We start from the raw sequence: 17823 nt of genomic DNA, 5'->3' as shown, positions 1-17823 counted from the left end.
CCGTAGCTCCCACAACTCTCTCGATGTCTGTGCATATTTCACAATAATTCTTCTTTTTTTTCACGCCCCAACGATTTGGAACAAGGCCTCGTCCCTCCCCCGCCGCACACACATCTAGACGTACTCCCAGGAACAACTCCCCCCTACTCCCCTACTCCCCAGCTTCAATGTGTTTTTTCGCATGCAAAAACTAGAAAAAAAACGTAAAGCAAAAAAATGCTTTTTGTATTATTGCCAAAAGTTATTACGGCGGGGAGGAGTATTCCAATTTTGTTTTGTTTCCTTCCTCCCCCTCACTGGCCCTGCCTCGCTCTCTGTTTGTCTGTATAGCTCCCTCTCCTCTCTCCTCCATGGCGTTGCGGTGCATACTTTGCGGTTGACTGGAAAAGTTTTCTGCTTTCCGCGAAAATAAGGAATGCTGATGTCGCGGTGGCGTTTGCTGCCCTGCCGCTAAAGTGGATAGAAGTCTTTTGCTAAATTCCTATTTGGAAAATCGGAAGTGTACTCGTACTCTGATATTTGCATTTGCGAGGTTAATTGTGCTTCATCGAATAATTTTGAGACTACATCAATATATATGTATATACCATGCATTATTCATCCTGATATACAAATATTCCATTATTCAATTTGAGCCCTCAACATCTTCTGCTTTTTGAATTTCCAGAATTCATTTAAACGTAAGATATACATTTTTCAGGACTTTGATTCTACATCCAATAATGGTTGAGGTCTTCATAGATGTGAATAATATCTTGTTAAAATTTCGAAAAGTACGAATACATTTTGCTTTACAGATATGATATGGAAAGGGGGGAGGATTACTTCTATGGCTTATATTATTTTATATGTATTTATGTTATTACCATAAGACGATTTATTTTGTATTATATTTCGATTTTTTACGACTTTAAAAGAAAATTATTGTAGGTTTGTATTCAGTATATACACATACATTTAGAAATTGCCATTTGCCAATATATTATTAATATGAATATTCAAAGATTTTTCTCAAAATTTAGAATCCTTTCAACCTGATTTAAGACCCATTGTGTTCTTTTGTATTTCAGTTGTCTAAGTGCATTATTCATTATTCCATCAATTGGTAAGTCGATACATACATATATCCAACATCTACCCTTTGTTCTCTCCATAATCCCAAAAAAGGGTATTCCCATTTTCAACACTTCAAAAACGAAACCTCTAACAGTTCTGACTAGTTTTTGGCTCCGCTCTTAAAGCGTTTGATTTTTGCAATCTGGCTAATAGCGAAAAGTCAACACTGCCGCCGGAGCTTTGATTCGCAATGGCAGTGAGTAATGTTTGTTTTATTTCGCATTTCACATTTCACTTTTTATTTTTTTTTTCGACTCCGGTAGTCCTATATTTTTTGTGTGCAAGGGAGGGTAATGGGCAATATCTTGACTCGGCAACGGTCTCATCCTGACGGTTTTCGTTCATTTAAATCAATATTAATAGCGATGTTTACGCCCCGCAGGCAGTGAGGATGGTGCCAGTGCCGTTTGCCGGTGCCAGTGCCGTGTCCCGTGTGCCAGAGGTGGGTACCTTTTTGCAGTCTCCTGCAATCTCCTGCTTTTCCTGATGAGTAAAAAAAACAAAAATGCACGCACGAATGCGCTGTATCCTGCTCGGGGGGCTCCTCCTACAACTCCTTCTCTGTCTGCTGTACTCCTCCTGCTCTGACTCCTGCTTCGACGATGACTCCTACTCCCAGAGTCCTGGAGTCTCCCACGAAGCATTCATTCGCTTGTGCATAATAAATCAATTTACATTTTCTCTCGCCACACGCAAAAATGAAATGCAAATAATGGCAACAAACCGAGGAGAAGGATGGAAAAGGACGAGGACGAGTACGAGTGCTCTGTGGAAATGGTGGGGGAGGAAATGAGGGTAAATGAAAGATGTAGGAATGGAACACTTTTCACCGCAGAGATTTACGCGCACTTAAATCACAGCCAACAGAATTGATCACCATCAATGAAACAGCTGTAAGAATGGGTAAAAAAAACGAGAAAAAAATCAGAGCGAAGCTGGGAATTTCCTCCTTAATTTTCATGGGAATCTTCTTCTGTTGGCCATTTAGGGACGCCGGGAATGATGCACTTAATGAGCATAAGATATGCTAAATACCCAACGTTTGTTAGTGCTGCCGCTGGAGTCGCCACTCAACGCCCTGGGAAAACGGCAATAGGCGAAACGGGAATTATGCAAAAGAGTGTTGATGTAAATCAACAGTTGCTACGTCTCCCCAACGGCCATATCCATGTCAATGTCCAGTTGCTTAGGTCTTAACAAAAGGACATTCAGCTGCGGCAGCTGCAGCTGCCTCTGCAGCTGCTTGTTGTTTGCTGGACGTCCAGGCGCCAAAGGTCTCCAATGAACAGAGAAAAAAAGACGGGCAGGAAGTGCAGGAAGGCACACAGCTGCAAGTGGAATTTCCGCTGACAAAGTATGAGTAATTTAAGGCGGAACAGACAGAAAATGTTTTGTCATTTAATTCATAATCGCAGTCTGTCTAAAAGTTTATAATTTACGAAATATTCAACGCAGAACACCACTGAGAATATAAGAGAATGAACATCCGTTTGAAATCAAGAACTTAATGTCATTTTGGATTTTCTTCTACAGAGTTATTAAGATTTCTCCGGAATATTTATTCTCCTGGAAGAGCCATAATCCATACTGCAATCATTTCGCGTATATGCCATTCAGCAGGTTTTCCAGATTGATTTTCTTACTCCCTTTAATGGCAACATAAACCAGTATTTCCGAAACACTTTATCTGTCCATACCTGCTCACTTTTAAGCTCTTTAAAAACCAGGACTTAAGGACAGCATTCTCCACGCCCTGCCACGCTTTTCCACCTGGGTAAATGGCCATTAAAGAGAGCAACGCCGGCTCATTGGTAACAAGGCAATTTCTTACTGCATTTAACACGTTGGGCATTCCAGTGTAAAGCGTAAATGCTTTTGTTAAATATACTATATACATACATATCGTAGCTCCATAAATATACATATATATAACGGTATAGTACGGTGTGTACATAAAGAAAGTTTCCTTCAATGCTGAGCAGCGTGATTTTTCATGCGCATAGTTCTGCAGACGGTGGAAAACTTTACCCTAAGAGGTTAATACGCTGGATACGCTGGATTCAACCGGAGAGCAGGGCGGAGTGAAGACCGTAGAGGGGTGGTGAAATAGATGGACAGAGAGCTGTTCAACGGTTGGCTCAATGGAGCTGCAGTTACTGCTCCTGGACTCCCCATCCAACTCCTCCTCCTCCTGCTGGCAGTGGAAGCGCCGCGCATAAACAACTGAAGAAATGAAGCCAAAGCACAAAAGGCAACATTTGCAGCTTCATCTGGGAGTGGGTGAGGTGGGGGCTTGTACCCGCATAAACCAACAATGCAAGACAGCAAAAGTGTTTAATAACTCAAGGCGGTGGCAAGGCCATAGAAGTGGGTTGCGGGCTGGGTTGGTAGTGTGAATGAGATTGAGAGCAGCTGCTCGTAACGTTACCATTAGTGACAGAAGGGAGAAGGCACGAGATGCTGTTTTAGTTGTTACAAATACTTGTAAGGGAGTTTATTATCGATGCCATCAGAGCACAGAGAAGCACAACGACAGCTCTTCGATGATCGTTTGCTAATCGGGGGACAATACTATGGAGTGCATCCGATCATTGCATTCTCGATGCTATAAGTGCAATATTTTATCTTCGATTGATCTATTGACTGTTATGCAATCAGTGGAGATCGTTTTTTAGAGAGGCACATTTTCGATGACAACTATTAGAGAACTTGGAAATATTCAGATTTTTAAAGAGAAAACGACTAGAAAACCTTTATAGATCATCTGATAATCTCATTGGAATTTCCAAATTTCTAAATATACTCATTTCAAAATACTCATAAAAAAGGAATTAAAGAAAGCGATCTTTCCTTTTGACCAACTTAATCCTTAGCCGATTTGGATGTGCTCCTGTATCTTTATGAGCCAAAATGGAATAGAAAACCCCTTTTACATGGATTCATAGGTGACATTGTAATGCATGTACCATACATTTTGTGATCTATCGACTCTGGTTATTGAACCCTGGATCATGAATAGTATATAAAGTCTAGGGTGCTCGCAAATGAGTCCAATATGTATTCTGTGAATTCAAGCTCGATTTCCGCTTAATCCACACCCAATCTCTATCCCTTTCCCTTGTGCAAATCTCCCCATTATTTGCGCTAATAACTCACCGGAGCAGCAGCAGCAGCAGCAGTACTATTTCTGGGTCGGTCGGTTGTGTGCAGGGCTCTGACTGCAGCAGTGGAATATACCATCTGGGGGCGAATTGTCAGAAGGAATCAGCAAATCAATTTATAAATAGACCAGCGAGACGACAGAAGAACAACGCCTTTCCATGTTTCCTGCTACTGTGGCTGCTGTCTACATTTTTTTATTTGCAACACAATTTAATTAGTAGGACGATAGACCCAGAGACGCCACAGCCGCGAGCCGGTAAGACGCGACGCTTACCCCAAACACACAAAAATCAACAACTCGAGCAACGTTGCAACAACAATATTGGTGGCATGGCCAATCGAAATAAACACTCGCACAATCGTTGATTAAGACCACAATTTTGTAATTATTAATGGATCAGGGATAATATTATTTCAAGTAATTACTCCAACAACAAAAGTCGGGTAAATACGCCGAAAGAACTACTGACGGTACCGCACAGCGATTCGAAGGGGAATGTGGGACATGAACGGAACACGACTTCCGCGCGCAACGGTATATTTGGCACTGAGACACGATGCGACACGATTGAACATGAACGAGCGCGGTCATCAAGTAGCCGAGACGAGACAAACAGCATCCGAAGGGTGGCTGTCGTGCCTGGTCGTCTGGCATCCGCTTCGGCTCCAGCCGCCTGTTAAAAAGATAAACAAATGTTGCGGTTGGGCCGTGATTTATGTTACATTTACATCTGTTTACAGCCGCATTTAACAGGCACTGGCACTTCCACATGGTGCTCCTAACAGCTGTGTTACTCTGTCCGCAGCAAATGCTTACAGCACTACTTTTAATGTTTGGAACAAATTCGTGAAATGTTCTTCGACGCGTTTTATGTTTATCATGTGAGATGAATGTGTGAGAAAAGCTAAAGATCAGCCCCAACACAAAGGGGGGAAGCATCTGTAAGACTAAAGTGCTTTTTTGAAGGAAAGGGAAAATGATTAAAATGCTGGGATTAACACGAAGTCTGGAATAAGACAGTTCTTGGAAGAGTTTTTCCTTTGGTGAGTGTTTTGCCTTCACTTAAGAAACACAATTGATATGCAGAAAACTCGTTCAAAAAGGGGAAAGAGGTTGTAAGCCCTGAGTGATTTGATGGGAAGTCTTAAATTTAAGTTCTTAATAAAGATATGTGTACATTTTTGGTTAATGGATAGTCTTTACTTAAAAAATTAAATTGAGACTACAAATGTTCATCAATTTCAATGAGAGCTTCTGTAAATATAATGGAAGAACCCTCTTAAGGAACATGTTCTACATTATGTTTAATGTAGGAACACTTTCAACTTCTTAATTGAAGCCATAATTTCGTATAGTTTACTGTTCTTTGTAAGGCAATCATATAATCGGTGAAAACATAGATCTATTGTCCCCTATATATCATTACTTGCATATCTATCATCATCTTGAGGTTCTTATCATTTCAACAACTCTTTTCCCGATGCTTTCTCTATGGTCTTAAAAGAGTACTTTAGAATGTTATTTTTATCCAGTACTCTCATCCATATTCCTTAGCTTTGAGGTTTTCTTTTTGGCAAATAATGAGTCTAATGGGACAAACTTCCAAACCTTGTCCCAACAAAAATTGTTCTCATGTTCTACGCAATCTATAAAATCCAAATATTCTATTGTGTTGGTTCTGAAAGACAACTCGGCAGGGACAACATAACATTCTTCGTCTCGATGCTATTATTCAGAGCATTGAAGAGGTATGAAGGAAACTTATGGCTGTTAAACGAACAATTCTCTTAGCTTTAAGTGGTATTAACAGCTCAGTGTTAACCCAAAGCCCAACTAAGTAAATTCTCTTAGCCTAATGTTAATTTAACATCGCTTACAAAAGCGCCAACCCCTCCAAACCTCATGCTAACATAGTAACTGTAGAGTCCAGACGCTCTTAAAGCCCCCTGTTAACTATGCACTCATACAAAATACCGTTATTACCCCTCACGCAAAAGTGAAGCTTTTATCCGAAAGCTTTTAATCCAATAACTTTCCAAGTTCAATAGAACTTTGAACAGAGTGGCGCTTCCTTTTTGACTTCGAACAACTTGACAGCTCAAAAAGCAAAACCAGAGAGAGAATGGGTTGTTGCCCGTAAGGAGAGAGCATGGGAATCAGCTGATTGTCAAAAGTCGTCGCCCCCACATACCCGCCGTCAGCTGCCGAGGGAAAACAGTAACTTTTTGTCGCTTGGCTCCGTGTGCGCCCCCTTAAATGTCGCTTGGTATCGCCATGGACGCGGGGTGCGTCACCCAGTGACGTCGACAAACGGGCGCATGCAAAACAGTTACGCCTTGCGGTACAAGTGTTGTGTGTGTGTATGGCTTTCTTTGTGTTTGTGTGTAGTGGCGGAGTTGCATTGAAAAACGCTTTTCAAGAGTCAACACAATAGCCGAAAAAAAACAACGGCTAAGAACTATAGGCCTTGACCTGAAGCAAGGCAAGCGGAAGGAAGCAGCCGCATCATGAGGCACCACCAATTAACAGCGGAGCCAACAAAAGAGTGAAAGCCAACAAAGTACGGCGGAACCAGAGAGGGAACCAGAGAGGTGCTGCTCTGTACTGCTCTGTGCTGCGGTGTGGCCTACTTTTACGCACCTGCCCTGGAGCCCTGGAGCATGGGTTCATGTCTTGGCAGCTGCGTCACAGCCGCCGCTGCCACCACCAGCTCCAGCACATCCACAGCATCGTCTTCCTCCTCCACGGCCTCGTCGTCCTCCTGTGCGACGGCTGCGGCAGCTGCCAACAGCTGGCTTTGGTAAGAGTATCCCCTGGGAGAACGACAGAGACAGAGCGGGGTAAAGCAGTTAATTAAAATTTAATTTCCGTTGACTTTGTGGCGCGCACAAAAAGCATTCGCCAAATCCAATAAGCGCGGGTCCAATCAATACGAGCTTAGACACTACCCCAAAGAGGGATGGGGAGGGTTTGCTAATTAGCGGTAGATTGCTCCATTAAACGGAACACGCTTGATGTCCGAACCGCTCCATAGTCGTCCAAATTGCATAAGCAAACATAATTTGCGAGTGGGGTCCACTTTATAGGGAGCAGAGCTCCGTTCAATGGAGAAGGGTCAACAGCCTGAAAGTATGCAATGCTCGAGGGCCTGCATGTTGCCACAAATAATGCCACAGACGACGACGGGCTTCCACGGATACATAGAGTGTATTGCACCGTGAAGTGGGGGTTGTTGTTGGTCACACATAAACAAGGGAAACAAAAGCCACAAGTTAATCAAATCAAGCGGACGCGAACTATACCCTTTACGCTTCTAGTGAAGCAGCAAAAGTGATCGATTTGTGGACGTGGTTTTCAGGCGGATATACAATACAAAGATACAGAATAAATAAACAAATTTCTGTGATAGTTCGGTCATAGCTTTCATTTGGGAGTACTTGAAAAATATACTACCAAAAATGTCATTATTCAATTGGTTATTCAAGTTATTTGAAAAGAAATGAAACCAACAAATTGGGAATGGAAAACAGCTGTGCTTATAAGCTTTTCAATACTATCGATCATTTTACACCACTGTCCAGCACTTTTCAACACCATGAAACACTGCACATCATCAACCAATTCGAGCCTATAACCAATATACACCAAACAGAAACAGAAACCAAACCACATTGAAGACCACAAAAGGTGCAACAACGTGTGCACTGAAAATACAATTTGCATTTTGCCACTTTCAGGCGTCGCCGCAGGCCCAGGGCTAGGGTCGCCACCGACCAGGAGGCCGAGCAGGAGCCTGAAACAGAGCTCATATCGAGTGGAGGGGGAAGCCAGCAGCGACGCGGCCTTGTCTATCGTATTCTGAAGTTCAAGAGGAAGCAGCAGTGCCCCCAGTTCCTGGACAAATACTGGGAGCAACAGCCGAGCTATGCGAAGCTACAGAATGACAGGTGTGTGAATGCCACATACTGTAACCGTGTCGCAACCCACCTCCAATATAACCCCCTTTTATGCAGTGCGATATCCGATATACAGCTGCAGAATCTGGACGTTTTCAAGCTGCTCAACGCGCAAGCAACGCCCAGCAAGGAGACCGAGATGCTTGGAAGCTATCAGCGGATGGCCAGCTCAAGGGCCAGCTCCTCGCTAGATCTGGAGTGGGAGCACGAGTACTCGCAGCTGCGGAACTACCAGCAGGAGCAGAAGGAGCAAAAGGAGCAGCCTGCGGCAGAGAACACCCCACCGATGGCAGCAAAGCAGCCGCGTTACGCTTCCCTGGACCAACTTGCGACGGCCGCCTCGATGGCTGCCGCCAGCCATGGACGCTATGGCGCAGCTGCTCGACATCCCCGTTTGGGGAACCATCATCGGCATGGCGGCTCCTTCACGCGCACCTCCTGCTGTTCCTCCACACAGAACTCGTGGTCGCACATCTCAACGCCGGAGTCCCTCGAGTGGGATGTCGACGAGGAGCGGGAACAGCAGCTGCAGCTGCGCCAAGAAGACGACAATCTGGACGATGAGACGCTCAAATTGCTGCACCAAATCGAGCAACTGAAGCATCATGTGCTCCAGGAAACGGGAGATGGCCTGAGCATGGGAGCTGCTGTGGCCGTTGGGGAGGTAACGGAGGGTCTACAGTTTAGGGCCTCGCATTTTGGAGGCGGCTCCGAGCTGGAGGCATCCATAAGTTGATTCAGAGAGAGCAGATGATGTATATAAGGGTATTCTAAGAGATGTAAAAAGGGGTGTACAAGACCAGATGAAGGAGGATCCTTTGAAGAGTGTAGTATATTGTAATAGAATAATTGATTTGGAGCAGAGAAAACGATCGTTAACATTAGATTCCATATAGCACAGTACAGTGCACGCTCGTTAAATTAAATTTAGGTTTTAAAAATACTTAGAAGAAGGAATATATCGGTTTAGGCGATCCAAAACTAACACTCGATACGTTTAGAAGTCGAATCATTTGAAGGATTGCTGATCATTTTTTTTAGATAGATCAATCAATTTCTCTTTGTAATCGATTTTATTTCAATGCAAATATATGTGAGAGTATATTGAAATTTTGGTTAAGTATTTGAAGATTATTTTCCCAGAAATATGCCATTTTTCTTGACTTTATCGAGCGTGTACTGTATCTGCTGATCCCACAGCAATTAAGTGCCTAGCCTAAGCAGATCCAATGGAAATAAACTCCCTCAAGAAACCAAAACCAAAACCAGTCCCAAACATGAACATTAAAGCCTTCTTCAAGCATATCGCAACCGCAAAATTAGCAGCACCGAGAGAACTCAATTTTCCTATATAGACCATAGAGTAATACGTTTATATTCTCGCTTTTAAAACTGTTATATTTTGCAGAGAGAAACCAACAAATGGCCTATTATATTTTTAAAGTTTATTAATGAAAACGAACAAAATACAAAAATTACGTCCTTAGAGAGAGAGAGAGGGAGTATAGAGAGTTATGGAAGAAAGACAGTTATGGGAGCAACAGATAGTATGTTTAGTAATAATGTTTTTTGTGTGGCGGTACAAGTGTGACCTTTCAAAATCTCATTTATTTATTTATAAACTAAATATTAAAGAAACATTTGTAGAAAATATATGAAGTGTTTTTGTTTGTTTGGGTTTCGTTTCGTAACTAAGTATTCGAATAATGGCAGTTTGTGCTTTTTATATAGGACTCTCTAACCGATCTTGCTCTTGAGCTTCTCCCAGAACGAGGGCTCAGCGGTGGCCTCAACTTCCAATTCCTAGGAAAAAAATATATTAGAGAATAATATTAGAGCGGTTTCTTAGGGAAAGTTTGTTGGAAAACTCACCTTTGACGGCTGCCGCTGCAGCTGTCCACTGGAGGAGCTGTGGCCCCCATAGCTCCCCAGGCCACTCAGATCCTCCACTTGAATCTGCTGCTGCTGCTGGCCAAGGTCCTCGAGATTCTCGGACTGTTGTTGTCCCGCCTCGTATTTGGCATTCCAGTCCGTGTCCTCCACTTGCTGTTGCTGCCCCTCATTCCATCCCAGTTCGACCTGCTGCTGCTGACCCAAGTCCTCGACCTGGGGCTCCTCGCCTGCGGCACGACTCCATTTTCCCAAGGTGGCACTGGCCGTGGCCGAAGAGCCGGTGGGTCCGCCACTGGCTGATGCCGAGGCTCCTCCAACGGGCACATTGAAGGTGTAGTCCCGACGACTGTACTCGTAGCCACCGCTGGGCGATGAGCCGCGACTGTAGGGCAATGGCGGAGGGGGTGTGGACAGAATGGGGGATGGACGTGGGTAGGGACGTGGCGTCCTCGTCTCGCCCTCGAGGCCGGGCTCGTCTGTCTCATCGTAGGACTCCTCGTACGTGTGTGGTGGCTGATCGCCGCGATCCTTGGAGAATATGGGCCTGTACACATGCGTGGCATTGGTGCTGCCAGGGTCGACCACATATCCACCATCTGCACTTCCGCCCGCAGGCAGATCGATCAATCCCTGGCTGAGCAGATACAAGACACGTCTCCAGATGACCAGCTCCTGGCCAAACTTGCCGTATCTGCTCTGCAGCCTGCCCAACGTCCATTTGTGCGTCTTCTCCCAGTTCTGGGCCTCAGAGGCGGACATCAGCTTGCGGTGATTCACGTACGTCAGCCAGCGGAGTTCTCCCTCGCGGAACTGCTGCAGATCGCTCTGGGTCATGCCATAATAGTAGGCCACCTTCTGGATGCGCTCCAGTTCCAGCTTCTGCCATTCCTTGAGCTCCTGCACGGAGATCTCGTACTTTGCGGCAAAGTCCTGCAGCAGTTTCGTGTCCTGATTCTGCCAGCTCTTCAGCTGAGTCAAGGTCATGTTCTGGGTGCGAATGAACTCGTACAGACGATCCCTTTCGCGACGCTGCCAGTTGGTCAGATGATTCAGCTGGCGGTGCTCCAGGAGCTGCTCCTTGGCAAAGTTTCCGATGATTATCCTTTGGACGGGGGCCAGTTGACCCAAACCCACCTGGTAGACCTGCGCCAATTGGTTCTGGAAGTTGTCGTCGTGCGAAATGAACTCCAGGAGCTCCTGTTCGGTGATCACCAGCTTGGTGGCCACCTCCCTCAGGCGAATACGCTCCTGTTCATGCCAATTGTTCACCTGTCGAGCGGTGTCCGTCGTCAGACCCATGTCCGCGAAGCGACTTAGTTTGTCGTGGATGAAGAGGCGCAGTGTCTCCACAGATATCTGGTATTGCGGGGCTAAAGCATGGACATCCCTCAGCAGCAAAGTCTCCAAAGCCTGTCTTCCTATATCCGGCTTGTTCACGGCCTGCAGGTAGATCCTCTCTAGCTCTTGGCTCTGCCAGGACAGGGACGATCCGCGATCGATCTTTCTTTGATCCAACAAGCGCTTCAGTTCATCCTTGTACCAGGCCTTGAGCTCCTCAATGGTCACGCGGTACTGCTGGATGGCCTCCTGGAGATGCCTCTGATCGTTGTTCAACCTGAGTTGCAGCTCTTCGATGGTCCATTTTCGCTGCTTGCGCTGCTGCTGATTGATCAGATCCTGAATGTACTGCTGCTCTTTAATCTGCCATTGTTCCAAGACGACGGGCACTGTGATGAGACCCTCCTTCTGGGCAGCGTTCTCCAGCCAGAGATGGATGTCCTCAACGGTCACGTGGTACTGTCGGGCCAGCTGCTCGTGCACGGCCTTGTTGCGGATCAGATAGCTCTCGAACTCCTGGCGGGTCATGGGACGCCATTTGGTGACGCTCCTCAGACGCGACAGCAGGTCGTTCTTCCAGGAGGGTTGATCCTCCCAAATGTTGACAATCTCTTCGTATTTCACATTGTTCTGCGGCCGATCAATGACTCCAATGAGAGAGAGACGTGCGGCCTCCTTTTGGACCCACTTCTCCACCTGCTCGACCGTCACATGATAGTCGCTGGCAATGCCATCCAGACGCTGCTTGTCCCGCTTCAGGAAGTCCACAAACTCCTGGTAGCTGGGGCCGTTCCTCTGCTGCTGCAGCCAGTCGTTGAAGCCGTGGCTGATCTGCTGCTGCCACTGGGTCTGCTGTTCAAATTGGACCAGGCCAGAGCTTTGCAGACGCTGCAGTTCCTCGCGTGACCACTGCTCCACTTGATCGATGCTCACGTGATGGGTTTGGGAGAGGCTCTCGAGACGGGCATGGTCCTTGGTCAGCTCCCGTTCCACATCCTCGTAGGGCAGCTCCTGCTGCTTCTTCAGCAATAACTCAATCAAACGCTGCTGCTCTATGGCCTGCCATTTGGTCAGATTCGCCACCTTGCCCTGGCCCGTGCTCTTCAGATTGACCAACTGATTGCGCAGCCACTCCTCAATCTCCACGACATTCACGGAGTACTGATTGGCCAGCTTTTGGAGACGCTCTCGCTCTTGGTTCAATTCCATTTCGAATTCCACGTAGGTCAGATGGTTCTGCTGTTTGACCAGGTTCTGCAGGCGTTCCAGCTCTGAGACCTGCCAGGCACTGAGGCTCTTCAGCGACGACTCCGTGTCGCCACGTAGGCGATTCAGCTCGGAGATCATCCACTGCTCGATCTGCTCCACACTGATGCGGTACTGATCCGCCAATTGTTTGAGATGGGCACGATCGGCCAGCAGCTTCTGTTCGTACTCTGCGGTGGACAATGCATTCTTGTATTCTGCAATCAAATTCTTGATGTAATCGCGTTCCACCAGCTGCCAGTTCTGCAGCTGCTCCATTTCGAATTGTCCTTTTTTGTGGAGATCCTCGATGACCTGTTTCACATAGGTCTCGACCTCCACAACACTCACATGGTGCTGTTCGGCGAGTTTGATCAAGAAACGACGATCATTTTGGACCTAAAAAAAGCATAAATAATTGTAAAACTAAGATATATATTCTTCAGTAAATAAAGACCATCTTTACCTTGGCCTGGAACTGTTCCAAGGTGATATTCGAATGCTGTTGAAGCAGGGACAGGATCCTCTGCTGTTCGGTCCTTTGCCAGGCAGACAGCTGCTCAATATTCAGTTTTCCCTGCTGCTTCAAGCGCTCGATCTCCGTTTGAACCCAACGTTCAATCTCCTCCACGGAAGTGTGATACTGGAAGGCCATCGTCTGCATGTGCTCGCGATCCTTCTCCAGCTCTGCCTTCAGTTCCTCGGCGCTCCATTGCTTGTTCTGGCTGATCAGAGCCTCGAGGCGTTCGCGTTCCGCCAGCTGCCAGGAAGTGAGATTATCGATCTGCAATTGACCCTCGTCGCGCATGCGTGCCAGCTCCTGCTTCATCCAGAGTTCGATCTCCTCCACCTGGACGCTGTACTGGCGCGCGAGGCGTTCCAGCAGCTCACGATCTTGTCGCAGACGAGCCTCCAGCTGTTCCGTGGATTTGTACTGCTGCTGGGCGAGATTCTTCAGGTGGAGACGCTCCACCTCCTGCCAGTTGGTGAGCTTCTCGCTGGGCTTCAACAGACCCATGCCAATGAAGCGCTGCTCCTCCTTCTTCACAAACTGTTCGATCTCCTCGATCTGGACATTGTGCTGCATGGCCAGGCTCTGCAGCTGGGCACGATCCTTCAGCAGCCACTTGTGGAACTCCTCGACGGTGAAGTCGCGATCCTGCACCATATTGGTGAGGTTTCCACGCCACTCCAGCTGCCAGTTCTTCAGGCGCTGCATCTCGATGAGGCCCTCGTCCTGGAGTTTCTGGATCTGCTGCTTGATCCACTGTTCGATCTCCTCCACGCGCACCTGGTGCTGCTGGGCGAGGCTATAAAGGTGGGTCTGATCGCGGCCGATCTTCGTCTCGATCTCATCGATCGACAAATCGTTTTTGTTGATCAGATCCAGTAGGCGCTGACGCTCGATCTTCTGCCAGTGATTGAGCTCTGTCTCCATCCGCAGACGACCCTCGCGCTGTAGGCGTTCGCCCTCCGCCTGGATCCACTTCTCGATCTCCGAGACCTGTACATTGTAGGTGTTGGACAGGTCCTGCAGGCGGGCACGATCGGCCAGGAGTTTCCGCTCAAAGTCCTCAAGGGAATACTTGTTCTGTTGGACCAATTTCGAGATCTCAACGCGCTCGACCTGTTGCCAGTCCTTGAGAGCCTCGGCCTTGACCAGGCCCTCGCTCTGCAGGCGAAGCAGCTCCTTCTTCAGCCACTCCTGGATGTCCTCCACGCGCACCTGGTAGGTGTTTGCCAGCTCAAAGAAGTGGGTCTGATCGCTCTTTATCTTGGCCTCCAGCTGTTCGACGGTCAGGGAATTGTGCTGGACAAGCTGCTGCAGGCGCTCGCGCTCCTTCTGCTGCCAGAGGACCAGCTCCTGTTCGACTTCCTTGAGCAGACCCTCCGATTGGAACTTCTTCAGCTCGCTCTTGATCCAGCCCTCGATCTCCTCGACCTTTACCTTGTACATGCGTGCCATCTGCTCGAGTCTCGAGCGATCATTGATGATGGAGTTCTGGAACTCCTCGATGGTCAGCTGATTCTGTCCCACAATGTCCCGCAGATTCGAGCTCACGCTGATCTGCCAGTCCTTGATGTGCTCCTCCAGCTGCTGCTGTCCTCGCACCTGTAGCCGCTGCAGCTCCTCCCTCTGCCACTTCTCCAGCTCGTCGACACTCACGCGATATTTGGTGGCCAGATTTTGGATGTAGTTGCGATCCTGGATCATCTGCTGCTGCAGATCACCCACCGAACCCTGGTGCTGGCGGAGAATGCTCTCGAGACGCGTACGCTCCGAGCTCTGCCACGCGGAGATCTTGGATACCTGCTCGTTCTGCTCCTTGATGAGATCCCCGATGCGGGCCACTTCACCGCGCAGCCATTGGGTCTGGTTCTGCATGTCCCCCTGGTACTTGATTGAGAGATCCTTCAAGCGCTGCTGATCGTTCCAAATGGAGCTCTGGAGGGCGGCAATCGTGGCATTATGCTGACGAATCAGCTCATCCAGACGCTCCTGCTCTTTGGTGTTGTCTTCCGTCAGGGAACTGGACGTGGGATAGGTCTGCACAGGTCCTTGGGGGATCTGTGGCACGTATGGCACCTGTGGGGCCAGTGATTGGTTTACCTTATCGAAGTACACATTCAGACGCTGCAGCTCCTGTCGCTGCCATTGCTGCAGTTGGTCTTGACTGACGCCATGTTGCTGTGCGAGCTGTGACAGCTTCCTGCCGTTCTCCTGCTGCCAGCGATCAATGTCCTGGGAGGAGAAACCATTCTGATGTATCAGCCAGTCCAGGCGACTCCTCTCCTGCCGCTGCCAGGCACTGGCATCCTGCACCTGCGACTGGTACTGACCCAAAAGCGCCTGATAGCGGGATAGCTCCCGCCGGTGGAACTCCTCCAGCATCGGCAAGGTGATCTGGTAGCGCTGGGCCACGCCCAACAGGCGATCCTCCTGCTGATGCTGCCAATCCTCCAGGCTCTGGGGGGTCGTCAGATACCAGAAGAAGCGTTCACGCTCCTCCCGCTTCCATTGCTCGTCCCGCGGAACCGAAGACTGGCCAAAGGGACGCTGCTCATCGAGCACCAGTTTGCCGTCCTGCCAGCGCTGCTGCGACTCGGAGCCTCCCACAGAGCTAGTGCCATCGGGGTGGGTGGTAATGGTCTTGTTGAAGCGACGAATGACCACAGTGGAGCTGGAGCCAGGGGAGCTGATCTGATTGTAGGCGCTGGGTATGGTCAAAGGAGCGCCTCGAACACCTCCGTCCACATTCACCACCGAATTGTAGTTCACGACAGTGGGCTCCATGTTCTCGCGCACCCAATCGTGGATGGTCTTCTTCCTCGTGATGGTGGTAGTGCTGCTGCTGCCAGCTGGGATCGAGGTCTGCGACTGCGTAAAGAAACCCTGCTTCATTTGGGCCGCATTCCCGTAGTTTCCGGTTAGCTTGGTGGCCTCTGTGCAGTTCCTGTGCACCACATAGGTCTTGCCGTCGATGACCTTAACCTCTGCGGGATAGGCATAGTTCTTGACCTCATCAAAGCCACTCAGATCCACAGGCTGGAAGGAGCTCAAGTCCACGCTCTGCTGCAGATTGCCACTCGTGTTGCTGGAGAAACGCTCCAGGAGTTCGGCGGCCTTGGACTCGAAGAAGTTTGGCTGCGAAATGGTGGCATAGCTGAGGCTGCCCTGTCGCATATCCGCCACCAGCTGCTGGCTTATTTGAGAGCTCAAGGCATCCAACTGTCCAGCACTCTTGCCGCAAAGATCCAAGATCGAAGCTGGGTGGGTAAAGGGTTATAAAAAAAAGGTTTTAAAGACTTTAAATGCTCAGAGACTTACCACTCCAGGATCCTGAATAGCCCAGACCATTGCTGTCTCCTTGGGACAGAGCATTGTACCCCTGTTTCAGATGATTGGCCAGTTCGCGCACATCATTGTAGTGGGCATAGGCCCAGGTGCTCAATTGGGGAGAAGACTGCACATAGGAGGACTGGGAGGTCTGTCCGCCCCCAAACGAAGACGACTGACGGGAGCTATAGCTGGATCGGGAATATCCATCGAAACCCTGACTGCTGGCCAACGCCAAGAGCAGGGCGCACAAACCCAGAGCTCTCATACCGGGAAACCTAGGAGAACAAAATAAAAACTGTGTCATTCATAAATCAATTGTAAATATTATATTCTATTGAGAGAAAAAAAGGCCTTGGCGGAAAATTGAAATCAAAATCGCCTTCTGAGGGCCCAAGTAATAAATGTATATATTTTTTTTGGGCTGCCGATAAGGCCACTGTGGATGTGGAATCTAGACCAGTTTTCAGGCACACAGAGCACCGGGGATTATCGCAGTCTGTGGGTCGGCAAAAGGTTAATCAGGCGATAATATAAGGCGTACTATTCCAATTCGGATCGTATGGAATATGCTACTCAGCGTCGGCTCAATTTGGTTCTTATTTGTTTCGGGACCTTTGGTGGCCTCGAATTCCCTTTCCATCCGGTGTTTAGTGATAATGAGAATACCCCTGGACATGGACATGGCAACGTGTCCAAAAAAAATTAAAGAAAAACTAATATATCTTCTTTTGTACAGAAAAGAAAAAGAAAAACACCTTTGACAAACCAAAATCAAACACACACATTTTCGTGTCTCTAATGGTGTCACACATGCATTTTTCATGCCCAACTTTTCAGTGTTATTTTTATTTCTGGAACGCCACTGCAGGCGCTCTGGCTGCTGGTTTATTTATAAATTATATTATTTTTATTTTTAATTATATGCAAGTTTTTCTCTTTCTTTATTTTTCGAGTATTTTGTTGGTTGATTATTCAAAGAGTTTTCTACTCACTTTTCCCTTGAATATATCTTAGATTTCGTTTCACAGGACACTTCACTGTACTTTCACTCACTCTATATAGCTTTACCGTTATGTTTTGCGTCGTTTTTTCGAAATAGGAACAACCGTTGCACCTCGTGGCGCTGCCGCAACTGACAGCCGAGCGGCAAGCATTGAATCTTTTATTGGAAAAATCTCTCAGAGATAGAGAATGACAGAGAGTGAGGGAGATCTCGAACGCAGAGCACTAGAGAATCTTTGAGAGATTCGCTTATCACTTGGGTTCTCTTT

At 47.6% G+C, this 17823-nt stretch overlaps 3 protein-coding genes across 4 annotated transcripts in view; 1 reads left to right on the top strand and 2 right to left on the bottom strand.

Annotated features, from left to right (window-relative positions):
* Positions 1-4861, bottom strand: part of DIP-epsilon (Dpr-interacting protein epsilon) — a 57246-nt gene extending 52385 nt beyond the window's left edge. For both annotated transcript variants that reach the window (XM_015181520.2, XM_033379755.1), the window contains exon 1: positions 4273-4861. The gene's annotated coding sequence lies outside the window, so the exon portion shown is untranslated. The remainder of the gene's footprint in view (positions 1-4272) is intronic.
* A 1617-nt stretch (positions 4862-6478) lies between these two features.
* On the top strand, positions 6479-9888 carry LOC4816235 (uncharacterized). The gene is made up of 3 exons (XM_001355820.4): positions 6479-7079; positions 8017-8226; positions 8293-9888. The coding sequence occupies exons 1-3, from the start codon at positions 6940-6942 to the stop codon at positions 8969-8971; spliced, it is 1029 nt and encodes a 342-aa protein (XP_001355856.3). The 5' UTR covers positions 6479-6939; the 3' UTR covers positions 8972-9888.
* Positions 9788-17687, bottom strand: Tig (Tiggrin). The gene is made up of 5 exons (XM_001355819.4): positions 17545-17687; positions 16541-16827; positions 13178-16479; positions 10108-13110; positions 9788-10038 (listed from the first exon to the last, which is right to left on the bottom strand). The coding sequence occupies exons 2-5, from the start codon at positions 16815-16817 to the stop codon at positions 9973-9975; spliced, it is 6648 nt and encodes a 2215-aa protein (XP_001355855.2). The 5' UTR covers positions 16818-16827; positions 17545-17687; the 3' UTR covers positions 9788-9972.
* Between the last annotated feature and the right edge of the window lie 136 nt (positions 17688-17823).

This window comes from Drosophila pseudoobscura, chromosome 4 (genome assembly GCF_009870125.1).
Source record: "Drosophila pseudoobscura strain MV-25-SWS-2005 chromosome 4, UCI_Dpse_MV25, whole genome shotgun sequence".
In the NCBI taxonomy this organism is placed as follows: domain Eukaryota; kingdom Metazoa; phylum Arthropoda; class Insecta; order Diptera; family Drosophilidae; genus Drosophila; species Drosophila pseudoobscura.
The sequence above is the reverse complement of the archived record's forward strand: the minus strand, read 5'-3'. Positions and strand labels throughout refer to the sequence as shown.